Consider the following 17,370-nt stretch of genomic DNA (forward strand, 5'->3'; position numbering starts at 1 on the left):
TTGGTCCAGGAGGGTTCCATGTCGCCTATTACTAGTGATCCCTTTTTAAGATATAATGAACCTTTACAATACTAAAATAGGCCCACAAATTTAGCAGGATTTTTCTGATTGCTCAAATATGATCAAAGGTTTTTTCCTTCCTTTTCTATTTAGAACACTAAAGAACAGACGAGAGTATTCATTTGCTTCCTTGTCTCTTTTCACTCTCATCCTTTAGCTATTTTTAGGAATCTCAAGCAAATCCTGTAAAACTTTCCCTTATCCACCGACTGATCTAGCCATCCAAAATTTATAACTATAAGATTTGATGAGTCAGACCGATAATTACCTGATGAGGTTGTTCAGATCTATAATCCTGTATCCATTGCTTCATATCAGTAATTGCCTAATATGGCCATTCATATTAGAACCCACCTTGTATTCATAAAAAGACGAAACACATCAAGATAGATTGTAATTTTGTTCAAGAAAATCGGCTTAAATTCGGAATTTGCATGACCGTCAATTCTTCCATTGATGATATCTCTCTCTAGAAAAATTAGATTAAAAAACGGTTTACTGGGATAAAAATTAGACTCACATATTTATCTTTTGAGGTACAATTCTTAATATAAATTCTAAGTTATGTTGGTACAAACCATTCAGAAAGTTGAGGTTTTTTGTTACTACTTAAAACTTTTCTACACTTTTACTTTTGGTGCTTCAGATGTAGATTTCACTTTCTAGAAAACTCTAGTTTCAAAGATTATTTAAGATCTTTCCAATGGTATATAATTTGATGTAAGAAACTTATGTTAAGAGAGTGACAAAACCAGCGAGAAGTAGAAATTGAGAAAGAATACTAAAGGGAAACACAAGAAATCCTCTTTTTTTTTTTTTTCCTCCATTTTTTCTCTATCTTCTCTTCCTTTTCCATGTCAGATCTTTACTTGTTGTGATACCATGTTAATTTCTAGGGCCAACACATAAACACAAAAGATCTCAAGGAATAAGATAATAGAGGAAATCTAGCTCTTAGGAGAGAGGATAGACGAAACCAAGGGAGATAAAGAAGACGAAAAGTGACAGAGGTGTCTGGACAAATTTGAACCAAGGAAAGGTGTTTACAATGTCTACAATGTCCTTAGAATTACATGCTTCAAAAGGAAAAAGACATAAGAGGACATACACCAACTCGTATAATTAAAATTTTATGTCATATTTATGAAAGTTATCCTTATTTACTAGACATGCCACCCCTATATATGTAGGTGTCTTTTAAAAATTATGAAGTTAGTACTTCTCGTCCTTGACCTATTATTTTTACCCTCATTATGATGATTGACCAATTACTATTTGAAAACCTACACATTTCTGTCTATAGTCCAAAACTACTTCCTCTACCGCTCATCTGATTTGTAACTTTGGGTCTACTTATAGACAATCTTTGTATTTTTGTTCTTTTTCATCAACCTTTTTCCTCTGTGATTATTCCAAAGACCTACCAAGAGGCTCTAAGCTACTGTGGAAGAGGAGATGACAACCTTATATGATAATCATACTTAAAAATTTGACTTTTTTCTATTGGAAGAAAAACCCATGGGATATAAAAGGGTTTTGACAGTCAACTACTACCCATATGGCAACATTACTTGGTCCAGAGCGGGTTAGTTGTAAAAAGTTGCATTTAATCATATGATATTAATTATAAGGATACCTTCTCTCTGGTGGCTAAACTTAATTCAAAACGAATTTGTATATCCATTGATGCCAATTTCAATTGTTTTATTCATCAATTAGATGTCAAGAATGTCTTCCTCAATGGTAAATTTTATGAGGAAGTCTATACGTCATAACTATCTAGATTTGCAATTGAGGGAAAGAAGGTATGTTGGTTGTGGAAGTCCATTTATGGGTTAAAACAATCTCCATGGACATGGTTTGACAAGTTTAGTAAGGTTGTCTTTGGTTTTAGCTTTAAAAGATGTGAGGTTGAGAAGGTATGTTGCTAAAGGAAGTCCATTCATGGGCTAAAGCAATCTCCATAGACATGGTTTGACAAGTTTAGTAAGGTTGTCTTTTGTTTTGGCTTTAAGAGATGTGCGGTTGAAAAGGTATGTTGGTAAAGGAGGTTCATTTATTGGCTAAAACAATCTCCATGTGCTAGTTTGACAAGTTTCGTAAGGTTGTCTTTGGTTTTGGCTTTTAGAGGTGAGATGGACCACTCGGTATTTGTTCATGGCAGTTTATGTGATAATATCTTATACTGATAGGCAATAACAAGAATAGTTTTCAACAAGTAAAGGAGTTATTGTGCAAGGTAATTCAAATGAAGTATCTTGGTCTACTCAAGTTCTTTATTGGGATTGAGGTACTACAAATACATAGCATTGTCTTGTTTGAAAGGAAACTTGTTTTGGACTTACTAGATGACACAAACATACTTGGGTGTATGCCTATTTATAATTGCATGGATCTAAATTTGAAGCTATGATTAATATGACATGGATACAAATGTGGGAAAATTTTAGTGGTTGGTTGGTAAACTAAATTATTTCATCATGATTAGGCCTAATATCTCATTTCATGTGACTGTCATTAGTTAGTTTATACATCAACCTTAACTTTCTCATTGGCAAGCTTTAGAAAGGATTTTTCATTATCTTAAATTCCATGAAAAGTCAAGTTTAAGTTTTTGCACAATGGTAGGTAGTAACCTTAAACTTTCAAGTAAGAAACAAAATATAGTGGCAAAATTTAGTGTAAAAGCATAATATTGCACTATGCCTCATGTAGTGAGTGAGATTTATGGCTAAAATCCTTGTTGACTGAACATGGGTTTCCTGTTACAACTCCTATGCAACTTTATTGTGATAATCTACATAGCAACTGATCCAAGTTTTTATGAGAGGGCCAAATATATTGTAATTGATTACTACTTTGTTCTTGATAAGCTACAAGTTATGTGGACATCAATATGCATCACATTTCATCCAAGAACCAACTTGAGGGAGAACCTTAAAGATAAAAGATTTGTACCTAGAGTTGTCTTTTACTTATTGTCTTTATAAATTATGGTGCCCTCATGAAGAGGGGGGGTGTTAGTCAACGAAACGAAAATTTGATTTTCATCTTCATCTTCATCTCATGCATCTACATGATCTTCATCTTCAAAATGGGTATTAGTGTGGACAAGTTCCTCTTCATCTTCAAAATTTAAAATCATTGATTTTAATAATTATAAAAATGAGTTAATTAAACCAAATGTTTGAGTTAACAATATTTTACTTGCCACTATTAAATCACTAATACAATAGAGTAAATAAAAAATAAAAATGATTAATAAATAAAAAATTATTATATTAATAACATAAGATAGATTTTTTACATGGTATTAAATAATAATATATTTTGACAAAATTAAAAGTAATTAATTAATCAAATGCATACTTTAATTATATTTTATTTACCAAAGACTTAAATATGAAGTTTAATATAGCAATAAATTAAACAAAAATAATAAATAAAAACATATACAACTTTATTAATAACCTAAAAGAAAGATTATTCAGATAACGAGTTCGTGCCTTTAATATTAAAATCATAAGTTACAAGTTTAGTACATATAAATGATGCATATTCAAAAGTAATAAGATACAACCATCATTTATCGTTCCACATGGAAGTCGATATGGCATCTCGAAATTGTGCGGATCTTGTGGATTCTAATGCACTCTGCCTCTGAAAGCATGTTACTTGGCTACTCACATCCTCAAGACCATCGCAATTAAGGGTGGCATCGAGCCGAGCCGAGCCCGAACCTGCCTATGTTCGAGCCTTGCTTGATTTAAATATTTCGAGCCGAACCTCGTCACGAGCCTAAAATTGTTATCGAGCTCGAGCCCAAAAATTTTAACCGAGTTCAAGCCGAGCTTTGAGCCGAGCTCGATCCTCTACAATTTAGGGGTGGCATCGAGCCGATCCGAGCCCGAACCTACCTATGTTCGAGCCGAGCTTGATTTAAATATTTCGAGCCGAGCTCGAGCCCACCGAGTTCGAGCCGAACTCGAGCCTCAACATACATTTAAAACTTTTCAAAAAATATATACCAAATAAAATATATATAAAATTATGCATACATTTTACATAAAATTGGGCATAACCTATATATATATATATATAATACATGTATAAGATTGGGCATAACCTCTACTTAAAATTAAGCATAATCTATATATATAATACCTATATAAAATTCGACATGACCTCTATTTAAAATTGGGCATAATCAACATACATAATACCTGCATAAATACTCCATAAAATTGTTTATACATTCCATAAACACTCCAATAAATTATTTATACATTCCATAAAATAGTCTAAACACTCCATACACTACTTGATATTATAAATAAATTCCATACAATAATCAAACACAACAAAATTAAATGAAACATCACTATCAATTTACAATCACCCAAATAAAAACTATAAATCCATTATAAATTTACAAACTATAGTTATTTCTCTTTATGCTAGAAAATAATATACGTCATTGCTTGAGCAAAATCTCCACCTATAACAAAAACAAAAAAATAAAATTAGTTATTTTTAGATAAAAAAAATACTCTTCCACTAGTAGTTACTTAATGTCGTTAAAAATATTAAAATTACCATGATGAGAAAAACATGAAAAATCATGTAGCTGGTAACATTATCTCTGCACTCTTCTTCTCAGGTTGTAATCATAAAACAAAATTTTAATAAATAAAACTAAAAAATATCGTAATAAATAATTAATTAAATAAATTCACTTTTTGATTTTTTTTATACCATGAAGAGTCCGAACCCAGCCAGTGCCACAAATCAAAGTTTGAAATGTATTTGGTACCAAGGAATAACTATACGAGTCTATTACTCTACCAACAGCACTAAATAATGACTCTGAAGCTACTGTGGATATGAAAATTATAAGGGGGGTTAGTCAACAAACTTAAAATTTGAAGTTCATCTTCATCTCTTGCTTCAAATTCAATTTCAAACTTGGTGTTAATGTGGACAAGTTCATATACATTGGAAAACAGTTTCCAATGTTAGTGCCCCAAAATAAGAAAAATATAAAAAGACAAGAAAATAAGTAACTTATAATAGTATACTTAATTAAAGCATAATATTTAAACCCCAAATTAGGTAAAACAAACATGATTACAACACAAATAAGTAATTTAATGTATAATTAATATATTAATTAATTAAATTAATATATTCTATTATTTAATAATTGCAATTTATTATACATTAATACAATAATTACGTGAGCCAATTAACTGTGTACATGATTAATTATAAAAAATAAAAAAATAAACAGGAAAATTTGATCAAATGCTAACTTTAACACACTATATTTTTACTTTTTATTGCATCGTCCAAAAGAAAAAACAGGCTGAGAATAGGATTTGCAAGTTTTTTTTTTTTGTTTATATAAACTACACGTGCAAAACTCGCATGTGTGAACTACACGTGCAAGTTAGCACGTTGTACGGGACGGAGCGTCGAGGGGGGAAAATAATCTCCCCTCCTCAGCTTAGGTCTTCGAACTTTAGGTGTCCGGGGTTCCCGTTCCGGCGAGAGCAGTGGCCGGCTGATTTGACGGTGGCAGTAGGCGGTGGTAGGGGGTGATGACGACGAGAGAGGGTCCAGAGCAGCCGCTCTAGTTGGGGTACGATGAGGTGAGGGCGATGCTACAGGAGTCGACGGCGACGACGATGAGAGGCAGAGAAGGCGATGAGCGGGGGGAAGGATTAGGTGCGACGACGGTGGAAGGGGCACAGACGGCGAGATAGAGGCCGAGAGAGGAAATTTCGGAGGAAGAAGAGAGAAGGTATGGAGGAGACGAAGAGAGCGAGGGCGAGAGAGAGACCGAAAAAACAATTTTCGGGAGAGAGAGCATGAGACGAAGAGAGTGAGGGCGAGAGAGAGGCCTAAAAAAATTTTGGGAGAGAAGAGAGCGAGGGCGGGAGAGAGACCGAAAAAACAATTTTCAGGAGAAAGAGCGTGCGAGACTCCCGAAAATTTGCCTGATCCCACCTCTCGTTAAATTAACGAGTCTGCTCGCGAGCCAACAAGCCGAACCTGACTCTGCTCGAGCTCGGCTCGTTAACCTAAACGAGCCTATTTCTAAGTTCGAGTTCGGCTCGAGCTCGAAATATAACGAGCCGAACACGAGCTACTCGCGAGCCGGCTCGGTTCGAAGCCACCCCTAGGTATATTTGTCCATATAATAATGTTGTACCCATAAATAAAAAGAGGAAAGTTCATCCACAAGGGTGTATCTTCATTCTCTTCTCAAAGTTCTCATCCATCTTCTTTTCTTCTCTCCTTCTTTCTTTCAACATTTCTTCTCCATCTTCGACTTGCTTTTGTTAAATGGTTTTGCGAATGAAGGCCTTAGAATTTCAACAAATTTAAGAGGTGTGCACTTTTTTTAGCATTTGTGTTAGTAGATATCCAATATGTTCTTAACAAAAAAAAGGCCGGACTCAAATCTAAATCAATCTTGGATGCTCCAACTTTGACTTAATTTTTTTTCTTTTTAATTAAATTATTTCACTTCGTTACATTTGTGATTATAACAATGGACATTATATAACAATGTAATTCTACGAAAATCCTGCGTCGGTCTGCGTGGCAACTTCCTGGGTGAGCGTGGCCTTCTCCGGTTCTCGTCCACACTGTGGAGTCCAGAGTTTTATCTACATCTGTAGAATTCTATCTTTATCTTCTCGCGCCATCGTCTACGTTCCCACAAAAATGATGACCTCTGCCCATCTTAAAGCAGTGGCGATCGTTACTGGCCACAGCGGCAGCATTGTCAAAGGCTCTCTGCAATTTATTGAAGATACCAATGGTCTGCTAGTTCTCCAATCTGATGATCAAATTTTTGTTTTCTGAATTTTCCTCTTTGTTAGGTCCAATACATGACGACTGTTGTCGATACTATACGTCAGGAATTACCCATGTTACGGGGAAAATTGAGGGTCTCCTCCCTGGTCTCCATGGATTCCATATTCACGCCCTTGGCGACACGACTAATGGTTGCAATTCCACAGGTTTGTCTGTTTTATGTGTTTGATTCCCTGCGCAAATATGAATTGTGTTGTGCTTATTGGAGATAATCATATTTCAGCCCTCGATCACGCATTTGTTTTCCAGTTTTTTTGCTGCTTCGATGGTTTTGTCTATCCCATGGTTTCCTTTGTTCAACTTTTTATTTGATAGGTGTTTATAGTTTATACTGATTCCAAATTTTTGAGATATGCCTGCTGACTTTCCTGTACTTTTTTCTCTGTCCAGGTCCACATTTCAATCCTCTGAAGAAGGACCATGGTGCGCCCTCAGACGAAGAACGACATGCTGGTGACTTGGGTAACATACTTGCGGGGGAAGATGGTGTGTATACTTCTCCCTGTCTTCTTAACTGATGCAAGCTAAGTAATTTCGCTATAGTTAAGAACGTATTTTTCTTGTATTAGGTGTTGCTGTAATTAGTCTGAAGGACCCGCAGGTGGGTTATTCTCCAGCAATGTCTTTTGGAAATCTTAAGCGTCATCTGAAAAAAAAAAAAAAAAATCAGTTTGTGATTGTGTTATTTTCTTCTATATTTAAGATCCCACTAAGTGGGCCAAATTCGATCCTGGGAAGGGCGGTCGTGGTTCATGCTGATCCGGATGACCTCGGCAGAGGTATGCTAACATGGTGTTTACCCCTCTTAGTTTGTAGATCTCTTTGGATTTCTTTGCATATCACATGTTGCTGAGAGCCTGCGAAGCATTGTCCTCTGGCGTTTATTGCTGTTCAGTGGTACCTTCTTTCTATTTGGTAGAAGCCAAGTAAAAATGCTTGTGGAAGTTTTTCTATCATGTTTAATTCATTATGCTTCAATTTTCGGCCTTCAAACTCAGCCTTGAAGCTGAACTATTATTCCAGAAGCTAAATCGTACAAGACTTTTATCCAAAAGATTCAAAAAATGCGACTCGATGTCAATTATTGGGCTCATCTTGCTTTCTTGTTCCCAAAAGTCAATATATTGATGCTGAAATGTGTAAATGCTATCATTCAGAAAAAGAAAACATATATAAATGACTCTTAATAGACCAACTTGTCATCAGATCTCTTAAGCTAAAAAAATTTTGGAGATTTTTGTAAAATAGTGTAACACTAAATACCATGCAGATACCATGAAGGCAAGCTTTTAGAAAGAGCTACTCTTATTGTCTTCAAATAAGTCATCTAATGAACTGTTGCAGAGTAATCATTAGAATTCTTGTTACAAGCGGAATTTATTTTCTCTTCACCTCATATTTGATTCAATCGCCTTTACTATTTTTATGTCATTCTCTTTCTTTTACTGGATCAACTCGAATGTTTGCTGCCACTTCTTACTAGATCCATAAAGTTTATTAACTTTTCACCTTTTAGATTCAGTGTTTTGGTGCTTTTACCTATTTAAAATTTAGGGTGCATTATCGATCCGTCGGACAATGTATATCGATTGTTACTTATTTATGAAGAGTTTTATATGTTAGTGTCAAAGAAGAAAATACAAACTACAGCTGTCAGAAAGATAGGACAGGTCATTTCTTAGAAGAAGAAAAATAACAATAGCAGTTTCTAAGTCTGGAGATCATCCAAAAAATTGTGCTATAGATTTCAGGAGTAGATCAAAGAACCATCTGGTAAAGAAAGTAGAGGCTGCATCCATGTATATTAGCTTTGTATAACTTGCTGTTCTTGGGTTATATTAGAATATTATTTTGGATCAAAATAATATGGAGCATTGAGTCATGTCCTGTAAGTTTGGTGGAGCCCTTTTTAAATTTAGCAATCAGATTTAGATGGAATAGTTTAAATTTCATTTCGTTCAATTTTACATTCTTTTTCCTTTTGATTTTGTGTTAGATTTTATTTCTCTAATTTCACATTCTGAATGATAAAGTGAAGGTTATGGCATTGGTGAAAAATGCTTTGAAGTAAATGACAAATTTTTAGATATCAAAATCTTTTATGTCTACAAAAGTTGGATGAGCTATCATTTTCATCCTCTATTAATTATAACAAGCAATAACTACGTATTCCTTTCTTCTTTGCTTTCTACTTCCAAAAAGTTCTGTGGTGGGAACATGGATAATCACTTTTTTCAGACATACTCTGGTGTTGAACTTAAACTGATGCTGAAGCCAATGATGCAGGACGGCATGAACTCAGCAAAACAACAGGGAATGCTGGTGCCAGAATTGGATGTGGTAATCCACTCAAACACACCTTTCTTTGGTCTTCACAGTTTTTGTTGTTGGAATGCTGATAACAGAAAACAGAATTTTTGCCTGATGACAGGTATTATTGGACTTCAGTCTGCAGTTTAGCTTCGTATATCCATGCAAATGCATGTAGAGAAAAGACAGTCAAACAGAAGGTAAAAATGAAAGAAGAAGAGGTTTCAGGTTTAAGGTATTTTTGTATCTAACAGATAGTCCATGAAAAGAAGCTGATTTAGCTCAATCTTTGATGATTATCTTCTGCTCATAAAGATGTTTTGCTATGGTAATCTGTCTGGTGGAAACTATTTGGGGTTCAGCACAATTGAACTGTAGTTCTTTACTCATTGCTGAACCTCCACGTGTTATTGTCGGATTATGGCATACTGGACCGATGAACCCACTCTCTCTCTCAAGCACTCAACAACCCAAACACAGTGTGCAATTTCACACAATTTCAGCTGGCTTATATGAACTGAAATACATTCTTGAGACCTATGTTGCATGGTAGCCTAGTCATGGCTATTGAAGCTTGAGCCTTTATTTTCTGGTCAACCAAGTTATCATGGATCTGAAGTCCTTCCTGTCAAAAACTTTGTAGGAAACATTGAACCAGAAGTTTCTGAGAGGATATTTTACATGCACTCAATCTCAAGATTATATTTCAGAGACATGCTTGTGGAATTTCATCATTGTTTATGGGTTGATTTTTAAAATTTCAAAGATGGTCAAATGCAAAGAAGGTTTTCAAAATTTTAACAATAATTGTTTTCTTAAACCTTTTCCACCATGGCTGACAAGGTTGTCCATGACTCAATTTGTGCCTCCATTGATTACAACAATTCTCATTCCATCCTTTTTATTGATTTCAAATCTTACTCTTTATGTCTCCCATCCTTTTTTGTCCCTTTGCTTTAATGTTTACTCACATCATGTCAATTTTTCGTCTTTTTCAAGTTCAAATTTTACTAATCTAAATCTATATGCTCCTTAGACATGTCCAATCAACTTCTGAAAAAACACCCTAAGTTTTTTTAGATAAATCTAACATTTATACAAAATTATAAAAAAAAATTACATGGTCTTCAGTCTTCTCCACTTGTTGGTTTTTTAAGTCTTCCATGACTTTTCCTTTATCGTGCAATAGACCAATGAGATTTTTGCTAAAAGGAAGGCCCAAACAAGCAGCAATTCAAATAGCTGTATGAAACACAAGGAGACACATATTTGCTGGAGTCGTACAGAATTGAGAAACCAGCAACTTAGAGACCCATGAAACTTGAGAAAACATGAGTGATTTAGCCATAAGACTCATGTTAAAACAAGGGAATAAAGCAACCTAAACTAAACTAAAAACCAAATTGGAAGAGAAAAATGCATTTGTCTTTATAAATTAATGTCACATCAATTCATAGAATATGCTCTGATATTATATTAATTTTTTGGAGAAGAAAATAATTCATTGACTTGATATAACTGAGTACAATGAGCGTCTATTTATAATAGAACAAATAAGTAAAATCATATTACAAATAAATTATTCATTTTTCAGTTATACCCAAAGTTAAACATTTAAAAACTAAGTCATAAAATAATTAAACAATTGAAACCAAATAGAAGACTAACATAACTAAGACACCTTTTAACTTAGCCACTTATGTGAGATTTCCTCTTATGGGGCTTATGTGAAACTCCACTATATGAATTGTTGCCAAAAGATATTGATCAGCTAAAATATTTTCTCGAGATAGAGGTTCTTCAATCTTGCCACAACATAATTTTATCCTAGAGGAAGTATGCTGTAGATCTCTTGAAAGAAATTGGTATGCTTGGATATAAGCTAGTCAAAATACTAATAGACCGAATAGCAAATTGTGTTTTGAATACAGTCAGGAGGTTGAATGGGCAGATTTCAGCACTTAGTTGGTAAACTTACTATCTTATTGTTACAAGTCCTAATATTTCATTTGTTGTTAGTGTTATCAATCAATTTATGCATCATCCCCAACAACCATTCGTTGTTAGTATGTATTATTGGTTGGTAGTAGAAAGAATTCTTTGATACTTAAAAAATTAATCAAGGACAAGACCTACTTTATAAATATCATGGACATACTAATATTAAAGGTTTTATAAATGTAGATTGGATTGGTTCACCTAATGACAGGAAATCTACCTCTATCTATTGCACAATGGTAAGAGAAAATTTTGTTACTTGGAGAGCCAAAAAAACAAAGTGTAGTAACAAGATCAAACATTGAAGTTCAGAATCGAGTTCTAGCTCATGCAATAAGTTAATTGTTGTCACTTAAATCTGAATTTTGTTTTCCAACAAATAGACCTATGCAACTTCATTTTGACAACCTAGCAGTTACGGCGAAGCACATTGAGATCGATTACTACTTTGTTCGGGAGAAGTTACAATATTTTAGACCCATGTAATATTATAAGTAAAAATAAGAGAAGAGGAACTAACCCCCATAATCCTAAGGGGGCTCACTCTCTCAATTTGCCCTCGTCTCTCATCTCTCTCTACTCATTGCCATTTGTTGCTCTCGTTTTCTCTCTTATTCTTCTTACTTTCTTCTCTTTTCTTTCTCTTCTTCTCTACTACACTAAATTATGAAGTCCTTGAATCTAATAACACAAGAATTAAGGTATAGAAAGGATCTAGAGACAATCTTAATCCAACACTCAAGAATGAGTGATCGCAAGTTTAGACATAAGGAAATCCGCAATTTTGGCTCTAAGAAGTTTCTTAATGATTTTCAACCATTAACCTAAAAAAAATCACCTAGGGAGTATTTCAAGATCACAAAGGCAAGTAGCCATTTTTGGATTGTTGGGTGTTGAGTCAACTTCGCTTCAAGTCAAGGTGCCATAAAACAACATAAAAAAGCTCACCTTGACATATCTGGCCAACCTGATGATAACCTGAGGCTAAGGAGATTGGGAGCTCCTCCCTTGTCAATGTCAAAGAGAGTGGAAGGGTGCATCCCTCCCCTATTCCTAAACTGTACAAGGAGAATTTCCACCGTGATTATGACCTACACTACTCCACCAATTGAATCAGTAAAACCCATCTAGTCAGTCAGGTTTTCACTGATCATCTGTCCATTTTTCTGACCTGAAAAAATCACCAGGTCAGGTTCAATAAGCCAGGCTGGTCCATATTCTATAACATTGGTAATACTTGATTAAAAAAAAAACAATTTCTAATGAACCCACTAGTATTTTACATGATTGGAGGCATCTGTTACGGATTAGTGACGAAGAGAGAAACCTAACTCCAATGTAGACTCTTTATGGGAATATTATCTGTAAGCAAATGACTTGATAGTTCGTATTACGTTATTTTAGTGTTCATATTACATTATTTTAACAGGAATAAGCTGTATTTTCCAACAATTATCTCGATCTGGATGAACCCACCAACAATGCTTCCAGGACTGGAAATTTGAAAAGAATCTTTGTTTCTCTCATGGATGTCTTGAAAACATCAGGGCAAAGGACAATTCAAGAAGCTTTTCAAAAGGATTCAAGCCAGGCACGAATTGTCAAATATTGTGAATGCAAAGCCTTACTGGAACGAAACAGTTTTAGAGCTAATATTCCATTACATCCAAGATGTAGACATGGCTAATCAATTCCAAAGAAGTTAGCATTTAAGAACACAACTTATCCATATCTATGTAAATGCTAGTAACAACACAGAACCATCATCTGTCTTTCTATGCATCATCAAATGTATACTTATCCAGGCCACACTGAATCACTCTTGAGGATGCACATCCGCCCCTAGCCTCTTAACCATGTGTTTCTATAGGATGAATTATCCCGAAGTGAAGCATTGTGAGCCTTGTATTCCATCAAATAGCTATGAGGAAGCTTCAGTTGCCTTTTGATTGCATCTCTAAGTGTCATGACCGCCTGATTTGAAGTACAGCAAAAGGATTAATGACAACTATTAAGCCAAAAAGTTCTGGCAGATGCACTAAATATTAAAAACCAAATAAATGACTTTATTCAGAAACACATAATTTTGTTATTGCAAAGAACAACTCACCTGGTGATCAGAGGCATTCCGATTCCAAATACTCAATATATCTTCATTAAATCTAATGCTTAAGACTGCTCCACATATGTTATCCCCACAATCAAGCTGATCTCCAATTAATGCTAGAACCTATTCCCTCAAAGGCACACCATAGAAAAAGTAACTTAGACACCAACATTTTAAAGATAAAGGTATTCCCGGGCGATAAATTCATGCCCATGCAGCTCTCTTCACAGCTCTTTGCTAATCGAAATAATCTTGCTTATTTTAAAAATAACATACAAACAATTATTTTAACTCATCATATCATAAGACATTGGAAAAAGAAATCAATGAGGCCAACTTTAAAAATAAAATAAAATAAATCACAAAATAATGAAAGCAACAGAAACTAGTAATCCCAAATGCAAGTGCCCAATAGCGAAAGAGTACACATTTTTTCCCTTTAATAATAGACTCCATAGTAGTACAGATACACTTCCACCTTGTCCAAAGACAGACATTTTCATTTTTCATCTTGCCACATATCTCTCACAAATTTAGAGAAAGGTAGAAACGTAACAAAATCCTAAAGACCAATGGATAATCTTTTCATAAAATAAATGATTATGGTTTATGTATTGCATGAACATCCAGCAGAAAATGGGCCATCTTTCGAATGTTCACACCACAGAAACAGCTCCAATTTGTGTAACATGCAACAGGTCTTCTGTTTTTCCTTGAACAATATGACGGGAATTATGACTCAAAAATAATTGAAAACTGCCGAAAAGTGAATTATGGAAGAAATGCAACAGATTAAATAATAGTTTTCTGAATTGAATATCTAATACCACTCTGAGAGTCAATTCCATGACAACACTTCAATGGCAATGAGAGTCAAGCACAAAATTTATTTTTTTCACATTCAAATGATATTCAACATTTTCCTTTTCATCAAGCATAAACATTATTACATTATCTTGTTTGCAAATAGCCTGTTCCATTCACTTGCAATGTCAACAACAAGAACGTTACTACAATGAGCAACCCCACTGCATGTATTGTGTCACTTTCAGAACCAAACAGAACAGCTTTATCTTGAAAACATGTCTTGTTCCCATTACCCCCTTATTTGTTAAAGATAAACCTTGGCCAATACTATCACAAGAAAAAGTAAGACCATTACCAAGTCCTCCCAAAAGCGACCAGAAATAGCCTTTTTGAATCGTAGTATCCACTTCCCACCATTGCAATTTGCAGAGTCCTGGTCAAATAAAAACCTTGGATTAAAATGTTAAACACATTCACCAAGACAAAATTATCTAAAACATTTTTGAGAATCATCAGTGCATCAAAATTGAAAACTAGAGCTAATATACAACTGCTTACCTCCCATAAAGGTCGAATTCCCTCCTTGAAAAGATGCAAGTCAGTTGGGCATGGCAATGTAGAAGGACGGGCCAGATGGCAGTAGCTGACCCAAAACCCTTCAACCTATAAATTTAGTTTGATCAGAAGCACATTACAAAGTCAATATGTGAGCAAAATAAGCGCAACAACAGGCAGTATAATTAATTGCACTAACCCTCTTACTACCCAACAGAAATAACAACAGTGAACAGAAAATGAAGCCTACCGTACTGAACTCCACTATTTTCTTAATGTTATCCTCATAAGATGTTTGTGTCCGAACTCCAGGTGTCCGACGTGTATACCAGAAAACAGACTTGTGCTGAAATTTCATGTAGCAAATATACAAGCATGATTATGTTAAAGAGTTGCTAAGAACATCCAAACAAAGTTCATTCTAATAAACTTTAAAAGTTTCTAAAAAATTCATAAATGAACACTGAATAATTAGCACCAGTCAGACAGAAATGACACCAACTAAATTATACAATTCAGCTCCAAAAAGTTCACCATCTTTTTCAAAAAGCTCACATTCTTGTGAACCTATCCCTAAATTTGCTGCTCTGAAATACAGTCTTAGATACAAAAACTTCGACAGCTTCCAATTATAGTGCTTGCCCTCTTTCTCATGTTACATTTACACTCTCTCTCGAACAGTCAAGTAATATTAAAACCTACAAACACCATACACGCAGAACTGCCACTTTTCCAAGTAACCACCAAAAAGGAAAATAAAGAAAAAGCAAATGCTTAAAGCTAAGTATTTTTGCAAGGGCGATAGTGGATTGCCTGTTAGTTGTTTGAAAAAAAAGTATATTATGACTCCAATTCTCCTTCAGGAGTTATTCTGACTTTTATGTGGAACTTGAAGGAATGATGGAAAACAGGACCTTCTTCAAGAGTGCTCCACTTTCTTTTGGCCCATATTGACTCATCAGAGAATCCATCAGAAATCAAAAATATCTATTATTAAAGACACAAGTTAAGCACAGCAGTAACAGTTATATTTTCGGTCACCTTCGGGATATGACATAAATTTCTACTTTGCTTATGTTTTATGCGATAAATGTGAACATTTCTCAGTAAACCATCCGTCCAACTGTGGTCTTACTAGAGCTTGCTACAAGAAATTATGCGGACCACTACATCAGTCTTAAAGTTTCAAAGTTCCATTTGAAACAAAACACTTTGAATGCTACTTACAGCGTGCGACGGAAGCACCTGCAATCATTATCATATGATATTTCAAATTTACCATACAGGAAAAGAAAATTGTCATTTGTTAGCGTGAGAAAATGCCACTAAGCTAGGGTTTTCGTCGAAAAAAAGGGAGAGAAATAAAAATTTGGGATAGACCTTTAAGGGGTGCAAACCGGTTTTTTGTTCAAGGGCTTGCCTCTCGCGCTCTTCTGCTTCTTTCTCAGAGGCCACTCCCATGACGACCTGAGCGTTTGAGCTTTTGACATCTGATTCCTTTTTATCGATGTTCTCCATTAATGACTTACAGAAATTCTAAAAGACCCTAGTATCAGTTATGAAAAAGAGGGAGCAGAGCACACTGGAACTTCTCTCCATGAAAAGACATTTCAACCACGAACATTTCCAATTTCCATTCACTTTGGGATACAAAGCAACGGCCAATACAAACGCCTCTCAGGCTCTCGGCAAGAGTCTTTCAGCAGATCCTGCAAGTAGGGTTAGAATTTCGGGGTTGGTAATTGTACTGACTACTCAGACCCAAAATACCGGAATTTTATCGATCATATATCCAATTTTGCTGACATACGTTTCGGGGTTGGTAATTGTACTGACTACTCAAACCCAAAATACCGGAATTTTATCGATCATATATCCAATTTTGCTGACATACTCATTTATATTGATAAACAAAAGTGAACACGACCCAACAATTAATCAAGTATAAAAACCCTAAGCAGACCCATTTATGTCTTAAAGGCAGGTTTGTATCACAATATTGAGCATGTTTTTAGGACCATTACTCTCCATCTTCAAAACTCTTCGTCCTAAAAAATTAGAAGCAAATGGTAGACATTCAAATAACCGACCACAAAAGAAGATAAATTATACATATAGTCTAGTGCTAACCTAGCTCCAGACCCACCAAGGGATTTATTGAAATAAATTTGTTAACAAAATATGATGTAATTTAGTTATTAAGTCTATGCTTGTTTATTTTCTCTTTAAGTGTTCAAGGGGCATTTTTGTAATTTTACTAAGACTTATTAATATAAATCAAAGTGAGAGGAGCTAACTCTAATTACAACTTAGGGGGAAACTCTCTCTCTCTCTCTCTCTCTTTCTCTCTCCACCCACTTGCTACAGTCTTCTTATTTATTTCCTCTTATTTCTTTTTTCTTTTGAATAATATAACCCTAAGGGCATTGTAGTCATTTTAAACACCTTCAAACAACTATAAATATAGCCTTAAGGCATAGGGTAAAAGAGTGTTGAAGCCTTTTTCCCTTACCTCAAATTTTTCCATACCTCTCGCTCTTTTCCTCTTCCTTCTCTCCCTTAGTTTCCTCTCTCCTCTCCCCCATACCTGGAATTCCTCTTTTCTCTCCTTTCCTTGAGATCTTATGTGTTTATGTCTTGTCCCTATA

General features: G+C 34.8%; 2 protein-coding genes across 3 annotated transcripts; one reads left to right on the plus strand and one right to left on the minus strand.

The window, feature by feature from the left end:
* The first annotated feature begins 6,675 nt into the window (after positions 1–6,675).
* LOC137936563 (superoxide dismutase [Cu-Zn] 2) lies at positions 6,676–9,880 on the plus strand. 2 transcript variants are annotated; one of them, XM_068781307.1, is made up of 7 exons: positions 6,676–6,889; positions 6,990–7,091; positions 7,336–7,431; positions 7,515–7,546; positions 7,649–7,724; positions 9,232–9,285; positions 9,358–9,880. In XM_068781307.1, exons 1-7 carry the CDS (start codon positions 6,793–6,795, stop codon positions 9,504–9,506), a joined length of 606 nt encoding a protein of 201 aa, XP_068637408.1. In that variant the 5' UTR covers positions 6,676–6,792; the 3' UTR covers positions 9,507–9,880. The 2 variants fall into 2 exon arrangements, with proteins under 2 accessions (XP_068637408.1, XP_068637409.1); XM_068781308.1 differs by having other exon boundaries at positions 9,377–9,503.
* Positions 9,881–12,804: 2,924 nt separating this feature from the next.
* On the minus strand, positions 12,805–16,445 carry LOC137936937 (eukaryotic translation initiation factor NCBP-like). The gene is made up of 6 exons (XM_068781914.1): positions 16,103–16,445; positions 14,973–15,068; positions 14,726–14,830; positions 14,523–14,600; positions 13,364–13,483; positions 12,805–13,227 (listed from the first exon to the last, which is right to left on the minus strand). Exons 1-6 carry the CDS (start codon positions 16,238–16,240, stop codon positions 13,096–13,098), a joined length of 669 nt encoding a protein of 222 aa, XP_068638015.1. The 5' UTR covers positions 16,241–16,445; the 3' UTR covers positions 12,805–13,095.
* Positions 16,446–17,370: the final 925 nt, after the last annotated feature.

The sequence above is a fragment of the Aristolochia californica genome, unplaced genomic scaffold, assembly GCF_029961685.1.
Source record: "Aristolochia californica isolate CCGP_79_NKW_82.1479 unplaced genomic scaffold, dmAriCali1.0.hap1 SCAF_7, whole genome shotgun sequence".
Lineage (NCBI taxonomy): Eukaryota > Viridiplantae > Streptophyta > Magnoliopsida > Piperales > Aristolochiaceae > Aristolochia > Aristolochia californica.